Source organism: Telopea speciosissima, chromosome 4 (genome assembly GCF_018873765.1).
Source record: "Telopea speciosissima isolate NSW1024214 ecotype Mountain lineage chromosome 4, Tspe_v1, whole genome shotgun sequence".
NCBI lineage: Eukaryota > Viridiplantae > Streptophyta > Magnoliopsida > Proteales > Proteaceae > Telopea > Telopea speciosissima.
Genome location: NC_057919.1, coordinates 32,279,097 through 32,288,151, shown reverse-complemented (window position 1 = coordinate 32,288,151; position 9,055 = coordinate 32,279,097). Strand labels below are relative to the sequence as shown.

Below are 9,055 nucleotides of genomic sequence, written 5' to 3'. Positions count from 1 at the left end.
TACTCTTATTCAAATTTACGTATTGATCAGAGAGATCAGAAAAAATGTCAAGGATAGGTTTTATTGTTAGAATATTTTATCTATTGTCCGGCAAAAAATAAAAGTGTCGTCAGCAAAGAATAAGTGAGATTTTTGAAGCATTACGGGTTAATTGATACCTTTGAACATGTTGAGATCTCTATATGCTAATTAGAAGACGGAAGAGAACTTCCATAGCTGTAATAAACAAATATGGGCTGAGAGGACATCACTATCATATGCCTCTTGAAAGATCTATAAAGTCAAAAGAGCTGCCACAATGAAATTTTAAAATTTGACTCTCATTGAACCTGTCCAAGCCAAGAAGAAAATAAACCAGAGATTTGGGATGGAGAACTTGCACAACTCAGGGAAATCAATCTACAAACACCAGTTTCAAGATAATTTGACTACTTTTGACCAGTCAACCCTACGAAGGTCATTTTGGTAACAATCGATTTCTTTTAGTAACCCTGGGATGTCTTAAAGTTAAAACACCACTTAGGTTTATATAAAACCTGCTTACTCATAAATCGGACCCACATATCTTCTTAGGACACCTATTCATCATCGTTGTGTATGTTTATGAGGTGACAAAATGAGATGTGTACAATGAGTGCTTTTGTTCCGTCTCAAAACTATATACCCTTTCCCAGTTATGGATTCATGACTGTGTAATTAACTCTAAGGAGAAGTCTCTCCGAGCAATCTCTCGCTCTCTTCTCTATCTCTATCTCTCTTCTTGCAACACTTTCTCTCCTGTGGACCCCTATTGACAAACTGTGTCTTGCACTCCTCAATTGGCTCAGAAAACCCCCTCCATAACTTCAAATTGTTCTAAATTACTTATTATTGGGAAAAAGTAGGCTGCCAGGGTGTGTGGCGCCTACGTCCAGACATAAGAATGGCGCAATGATCGTCCCACCCCTTGTGAGATGAAAAATCCCACCCTATTAGATGCCCTTGTGCGCACTCTCATTTACCAATTCCCCTCCCTATTAAATTTTACTTTGCAACCAAATCCCATAAATTTGAAAAGAAACATGAAATTTACTGTCTAAAAATATAATTATTAAATGGTAAAAAAGGCAGGTATGCAATAGTGGTATACACGTGGATCCGGCTCCTCTGTAGCGCGGGTTGTGTTGGAAGATGTCCAATGCACCCCCAAAGCTCGACACGTGACCGAGGTGCTTTTCCAAGGGCTCGGATGGATGCACACCACCGAGCTAGATGCCCATGCGGTGGAGAAAAGGATTTCTAGTTCGGCAGTGTGCATCCATCTAAACCCTCCGAACAATACCTCGGCCATGTGTGGAGTTGTGGGGGTGCACAAACACCTTCAAGCACTCCCCCACGCTGCAAAGGAACTCAATCCGTATGCACGTCCCTCACCGACTCTCTCTCTCTCTCCTCATTTAATGACATAGGCTCCTTATACAAATCGACATCAAATACAATTTCTTTAGGAAGACAAAAAATAGCTCAACGAAAATTTAGACAAATTCCCAAAATTTGATGGATTATCTTCAACACAAGCAACGGTGGCCTTGGGAGATTTCTGGAATTGAATTTGACATCATCTCTCTTTTCAAACTTTTCAAATCGGTTTGTATTCTTAAAGTAGATAGAACTACTACATCACTACCTTACCATTTAGCAATTATGCCCGCACAAATATTTTTCGTGTATGGTTCCCTGACCGGTGTGGTTCTCTAGTTCCTCTCACAAGAGGAGGGTGGACCTCATCTGGGCAGATTATTCAATCAAATGCTCCAGATGAGCCCCACCCCCTCTTGTGAGAAGAACTAGGGAACCGCACCGATCAAGGAACCATAACGGCTCATGCCCGCACCACATCCTCTTCTTCAGGGGAATGTCATACTTATCTTTCCACTTTTTACCAAAATTAAAGTTTTACTGTTTTTTTTTCTTGCATCCCCAACTCCCCTCCCACTTTCGTGCGCCATAAGCGCACCTCACGTCCTCACCACTTGGCTTTGTAAAATTGGGTAGGCGCATATTTTTTTCAGGATTCTAATCGGACGGTCTATTAAATGAGATGAATGAACAGCACATTGACCGAAGACCCAGGGGGTTCCCTTCAATGATTGACACCACGAGAACATCGGCCACTGACGAGGAGCATTCACGCTTCTTTAGTTATTAAAAACGTTTTTTGCCAAAAAAGAAAAAGTTGTTAACAGCGTAAATGCATGTATTAAAGCCTTAAAGGCCATTTCGTCATTTCAAAATCCTCTGTGTTCGTTCTTTCTTTGTCGTTATAAAGTCCGAAGCACCCCCTTTGACACGACACACGAACGACTCGCTTCTTTTTCTTGTACTACTTTTCTCTCTCTCTCTCTCTCTCTCTCTCTCTCTTTGTTTAAGCTTTTCAAATTTGCAGAGTTCGAGAGACGATCGGCCATGGCGGTTTCCTCTGCTAAATGCTTTATCGTAGCCCGTGTTCCTTCTAATACTTACTCACCTTCTACTCGATCTTCGTTTCTTCCTCTATTCAAGCCTTCCTCCTCTGTTTCCTTAAAGGCTTCGTCTTCTCGATCTCGATATACGGCTCTTGGCGTCAGAAATGCACTGGAAACCCTAGAATCTAAGGGGATCTCCGAGTCCAAAGGTGGAAGCTTGAAAGATCCGTCGTTGGGAACGAAACCGACTATCCTTGTCTCCGAGAAGCTCGGAGATGCCGGATTGGAGCTACTCCGGAGTTTCGGGAACGTTGATTGCTCGTATAAATTGTCGGCCGAGGAGCTATGTTCCAAGATCTCGCTTTGTGATGCTTTGATCGTAAGGAGTGGGACTAAAGTGACGAGAGAAGTGTTTGAGGCTGCTAAAGGTAGATTGAAAGTCGTTGGGAGAGCTGGTGTTGGGATCGACAACGTGGATCTGCAGGCGGCTACGGAGTTTGGTTGTCTTGTGGTAAATGCTCCTACGGCGAACACTGTCGCTGCTGCAGAGCATGGCATCGCTCTGCTTTCTGCCATGGCGAGAAATGTCGCTCAGTCCGATGCCTCCATGAAAGCTGGTAACCTCCAAGTCTCAACCCTTGTTCTTGGTTTTTTTCCCTGTTGGAATAACAATGTGCTGTTGTATTTGATCGCTGTTACTAGTTCTAGCTTGAAATCCTATATTTCCAAGATTTGTTTGCCAAGTGATAGCGACTTTTAACAATTTGATCCATGAAACTACTTTGATCTATCAATTCTGCATTAAAATTGGCAACATTCGATATCGAATTGGTTTCGTACAAATGATGGAGAAGTCTCAATTTTTGTTCGTGTTCTCCACTTTTTTTTTTCACGTCTCCTTCGGAGTCGGACGTAAATTATATCTATTTTTGTAGACCTTGGATGCATAACCATGTGGGCTTACAGAGTTTCTGTGTTAGTGACCTATTTTTGTCGGGATCCTGGCGCTTAAAATCTTGATCTGGTAAAGGGAAACTAGATTTTGCCCTTTACTAGAGATCTAAGACCATTATTTTTTCTGTGGGATTGATTCCTTTGTCATATTTTTGTTATTTAGCTGATGTACGAAAATCAATCAATATTTATACGGCGCTGGTAGAGCTGTAATTTGGTCTTTCCATTTATTGCTTCTTGAATTCAAATTTATTATTCTGGATCTGTCAAAAATGATTTTATGTCCTCTGCTATTTGTGGAAAGGGCGATAATTTTCCCCCCAAAATTGCCTTTTATTTACTGAAAGCAGTTCTGTGAAAATGTATCCTTCGGTGAAAATTTGGAAAGACCAGTTTACCATTAAAATCATATCCGTTCAATTCAAAAGGACAGGTTTTTTCTGGGTTGTTTTTTTTTTTTGTTTTTCCAAAACCATTACCTGTTTTTTCGCTGGTTCCTGTTTATATGAAAAGTTCCCATACGATGTAATTTTTGGTCTGGAGGTAACAGGAACAGAGCCAGAAATATCCATACACTTTGTTTTTCGGTATTAACTTTACCATTCCAGTATTTACCTATGTCTGTGTTTGAATGGTTCTTAGTTTCTTATTTTAGCTGATGTGCTACAATCATAATATCGATTACAGTCAAAAAAATTATGATTTGGTCTTTCTATTGCTTATTGATTTCAATATATATAATGGATGCATTTTTTTTTTATATTCAGCACTGACTTTTCAAAAGAATATTTTGAAAAGATCAGATCGTTCTCATGTTCATAACCATCCAATTAGTAGGCAATTTTGGCTTAAATTAGAGAGAGTCTTGATTAATATGTTGTCTTTACCCCTTTATTGCATCATCAGTCTTTGAAATCAATGTCTCGGCAATTCAGACCTTCCATGAGAATTGTGATAGATCAAATGTTAATGATGATCTGATGTTGTTTATTCCTTCTGTCACACAAGGACTGTCTTGTTTGAAAGAAACAAAAACCCCACATTTTAAGGAGGTTGTTTAATGCATTAACTACTGCTAATTCAAACTCTTTTTCTAATACTACCCCCATTTGTTTGGCTTAACTAGTGGAGTATCAATTGTGATGAGTGATTGTAAACAAATGTTTAAATGATAAAAAAAACAATCTAAAAAAGCTTCATATCTTGATTTTTACACTAGACAAACATTTTGGGACAGTGAGAAACCCCAAAAAATATTATCTTTATGGGACGGAGGAAGTTTATATTTTGATTGTGGAGATCACTTTAGTAGGGAGCTCATAGAGTGGTTGGTCTTCAATGGCCATACAAGTGCAAATGACCTGATCCTTTTTACTATTACTATTTTTTAATTAGCTTCTTATTAATTTTGGGTAAACTAGTCCTGATTGATTCCATCTTGCAAGGATTAAGGATTTTGTACTCATATGGTGCTCAGCCTTTACAACTTAGATCACACTGGTGGGCCAAGTTACTGCTACAATCAAATGAAGCTCTTTAATGCTCAGTTTTTTAAACTGGACTTAACCAGTCCAACCGAATACATCGAAGCCCTATGTTTTGGTTAATTTTTTCTGCGTTTTTCTGGTTTTCTCGTTAAAACTGATAAAAAGCCAGAACTGGGTTCTTTCTTGGTTTGACCTCTGGCATGGTTTTAAAAACTATGCTTGAAGACTTGGATACATGGACTTGTATTCTTAACTCTATATTTATGAGTTTCTTTATCAAGTGATCTGATATCTGCCAACCTGTATATGCTTCTATGTGGCCACTGTTTCTACGAGACATCTGTCACACTGGATATGTGTTACTTGAAATTTATTTACTTGTGATGCCAAATTATGAACAAACTTGGATGCATATGACAAATAAAGCCAATTTTCTTTTAGTCTAGTTACAGTGTTTATATTCTTGCAGATACACGTGATATGTGATATCTGTTTCATAAATTGAGTGGTATTCCAGGTTTTCCCCCAATACAACTGTATCTATCCATGTATATGTGCAACACTGCAACTTAATATCATAGTCTTTAGTCTGATTCACAATTGCGACTAGAGCTATAAAAATGCATTAAAAAATTAATTTGACCTGTTTACTTTTATTGCCGTGCATAATTTGTGAATTTTCCAACTGAGTCGATATGTAATAAAGAGCTTTACTTCAACATATAAAGGATTTTAAACTTTTGTTAACATTACTGCATTTTACAGGAAAATGGGAACGGAACAAGTATGTTGGTGTATCTCTGGTTGGAAAGACATTGGCTGTTATGGGTTTTGGAAAAGTTGGATCTGAAGTTGCTAGACGAGCGAAAGGCCTTGGGATGAATGTTATTTCACATGATCCATATGCCCCGGCAGATAGAGCCCGTGCTATTGGCGTGGATCTGGTATCTTTTGATGAAGCTATTACTACTGCAGATTTTATATCTCTGCATATGCCACTCACTCCTACTACTACAAAGCTCTTCAATGATGAAAACTTTTCAAAGATGAAGAAGGGAGTCCGCATCATTAATGTAGCTAGAGGTGGAGTTATTGATGAAGATGCACTTGTGAGAGCACTCGATAGTGGAGTTGTTGCCCAGGTATGCCTCTCTTGTTCTGATCATGTGCTCCTTAGTAAAAAGGCATCTTTGTGGATGAGACTGACTAATGGGTTCCACAAAGTTTAGATCATCACATTGAATCCTTTTTTAGCCCAAGAGCTCTGCATGGATAGACCCAACAATTAGAGATCAGTACGACCTTCCTGCTATTTACATGACTTGTGGAATACTGGAAATAATACAGATATATGCATTCACCACACATCATGGAACTCCACGTTGCTCAATGATTTGTCAGTTTTGTTTTGTTTACCAATCAGCAATGATTTTATTATGTGGAACAGGCAGCACTTGATGTGTTCACAGAGGAGCCCCCTCCCAAAGATAGCAAGTTGGTGCAACATGAGAATGTCACAGTCACACCTCACCTTGGAGCTAGCACAAAAGAAGCTCAGGTATATGTCAGGCACAGCAATTTTACATGTCCCTCTCGTCCCTTGCATTATAATTTGTTTGATTGATGATGTCTGTTCCTCTAATCCACATCATTTTCTACATTGATTAATTTGCAGGAAGGGGTAGCCATTGAAATAGCTGAGGCTGTAGTTGGAGCATTGAAAGGGGAACTTTCTGCAACTGCAGTGAATGCTCCCATGGTCCCTCCAGAGGTAGGCAATGCTAGATTCATTTGTTTTCATCTCAGATGCAGGATTTCCAATCGTCCTACCTGGTTCATTTTTTCCAACTCCCTGCTGCATTGTGCCCAATTTATGGTGCAGGGAGGATGACCCCCAATTCTGCCATCCTAAAACCAACCCTTTTCTTGTTCTTAGGTTCTGTCCGAGCTGTCCCCATATGTTGTGCTGGCAGAGAAGCTCGGTAGGATGGCTGTACAGTTAGTCGCAGGAGGTGCTGGCATCAAATTTGCCAAAGTGGTATACAGATCAGCTCGAGATCCAGATGACCTGGACACGAGACTACTTCGAGCAATGATCACCAAAGGCATCATTGAACCAATATCTAGCACTTTTGTCAACCTGGTCAATGCTGACTTCACGGCCAAGCAAAAGGGCCTCCGGATCAGTGAAGAGCGGGTGGTGGTTGATGCATCCCCTGATTGCCCTATTGACTCAATTGAACTTCATTTATCCAATGTCCAGTCTAAATTTGCTAGTGCTCTCCTGGATAATGGTGAGATAACAGTAGAGGGGAGGGTGAAGGGAGGAATACCACACCTGACACGCATTGGGTCATTCAGCGTTGATGTGAGTCTTGAGGGAAACCTCATACTCTGCAAGCAAGTGGACCAACCTGGCATGATTGGACTGGTCGGAAACATCCTAGGTGAGAAGAATGTCAATGTGAACTTCATGAGTGTATGTAGAACCGCACCACGGAAGATGGCCATCATGGCAATAGGTGTAGATGAGGAACCTGATAAGGAGACCCTCAAAAAGATTGGAGAAATACATGCCATTGAAGAGTTTGTTTTCCTCACACTATAGGGTAAGAGAAATGACCACCTGGTTTTTGCAGTCCACGAATTAAAAATAAATAAAATTGAATAAGAGGTGCTACAAAGAGGGAAGAAGCTGCGATTCTTTCCTTTTCCTGCTCTCTATTCAAGTGTGCTCCAAAAAGGCTTGAAGGCAAGAGATTTATTTAATTTTCTTGTTTTAAAGTCAGGTGGTGGTGTTGTGTGTCAAGTCTGTTGTAGTTGTTAACGCCTGGTTATAGCAGGGTCATCTTTTGTGATCACTATCTGCTCTACAAGAATTTTTGTCTTTGTAATAGTTAGAGGATTTTTGTACATTCCTTGGCATTTGTAAGTGTGTGGCTAGTAAGCTAATTTAATTTTCTATATCTATCTGTGGTAAATTAGGGGTGTGCGAGCTTTGTTTTTATATGTTCTTCAGGATCTTTTGGCATTTAGATTGGTGATAAATCGGGCATACCCAGTGCACGAGGCTCTTGCCATTGTAGAGTGTGGGGAGGGTCATACTTTCGGCAGCCTTACCCCTGTCTTTCTAAGAAAGCTGTTTCCGGACTTGAATCCATGACCACTTGGTCACAATGGAGCAACCTTTATTCTTTGCACCATTCCCTGCACCAAGACCTGCCCTCTGATTCCAAACATTTAGATTGGTGACAAATAATTATTAAAAAAAATGAGGATAATTTACACATACCACCCCTGAGGTTTGACGAAAGGATAATGGGAAATTTACACATACCCCCCTGAGGTTTGCAAACAGTAACAAATAAACCATTCTATCAATTCATGCTTAACGATGTTAAAAACATGGGATGAAATGACAAAATTACCCTTGTCGGAAAAAAAAAAAAACCTACAACCCATCTTCCCCAAATCGGTTGGGGAAGATGAGTTGCAGGTTTGAAACTCCAAAGATCCCAACTCAAAACGAAGAAATACAATTTTCCTTCTCGTCCTCGTCCTCTTCCCCTTCCCTCTGCGCCTCGTCCGATGCCCTCTCTATGGTCGGACACCTGCACCCTGTCGTCCACCCGCCTCAGTTCTCTACAGCAGTCATCCAGTGACTCTTCTTCGTACTCATGGCCACTTCTGTACAGCACCCACCCTCTTCCTCCTCCTTGTCCTTGCCCTCCTCCTCTCTATAGGTATCGCTGGCAACTTCACGTAGAAAACAACAAAAACAAAATCTTGGATTCAGATTTCGATTTCAAATTCAAAATTAAGCAATGATTTTCGGTGGATTTTTTTTTATTTTTTTAAAAAGAAAGAAACCTCTGGCGGCAACGCAACTCCTCACGGTACCTCCCTCTGCAGCAGTCTTCCAGTGACAGTCCAGAATTTTAAGTATAGTTGTAATAGGGAACCCGAAAATTGAACTGCCAATCTTCTTTTGTTTAGATAAAAAATTTCAAGTATAGATCAAAAAGAGAGCTTTCGATTAGTCAATCTTCTTTTGCAAAGGGGTTTTGAAGAAAACTTGGTTTTTTCCCTTTTCGGATGAGAAGCAAGGAAGAGGGGGGAGAGAGAGAGGAGTTTAAACATTAAATAACAGAGAAACTATAAGCAAAGAAA

General features: G+C 40.1%; 1 protein-coding gene across 1 annotated transcript; it reads left to right on the top strand.

Moving 5' to 3' along the window:
* The first annotated feature begins 2,384 nt into the window (after positions 1 to 2,384).
* LOC122658597 (D-3-phosphoglycerate dehydrogenase 1, chloroplastic-like) lies at positions 2,385 to 7,493 on the top strand. Its single transcript, XM_043853622.1, has 5 exons — positions 2,385 to 3,061; positions 5,651 to 6,027; positions 6,333 to 6,443; positions 6,561 to 6,656; positions 6,822 to 7,493. Exons 1-5 carry the CDS (start codon positions 2,446 to 2,448, stop codon positions 7,491 to 7,493), a joined length of 1,872 nt encoding a protein of 623 aa, XP_043709557.1. The 5' UTR covers positions 2,385 to 2,445.
* The last annotated feature ends 1,562 nt before the right edge of the window (positions 7,494 to 9,055 follow it).

Bases quoted from the DNA above. Each gene is read 5' to 3' on its own strand.
- LOC122658597 (XM_043853622.1), top strand. From the start codon at position 2,446: ATGGCGGTTTCCTCTGCTAAATGCTTTATCGTAGCCCGTGTTCCTTCT. The intron at 3,062-5,650 runs GTAACCTCCAAG...TGCATTTTACAG, and splicing joins CGATGCCTCCATGAAAGCTG to GAAAATGGGAACGGAACAAG. The intron at 6,657-6,821 runs GTAGGCAATGCT...TCTTGTTCTTAG, and splicing joins CTCCCATGGTCCCTCCAGAG to GTTCTGTCCGAGCTGTCCCC.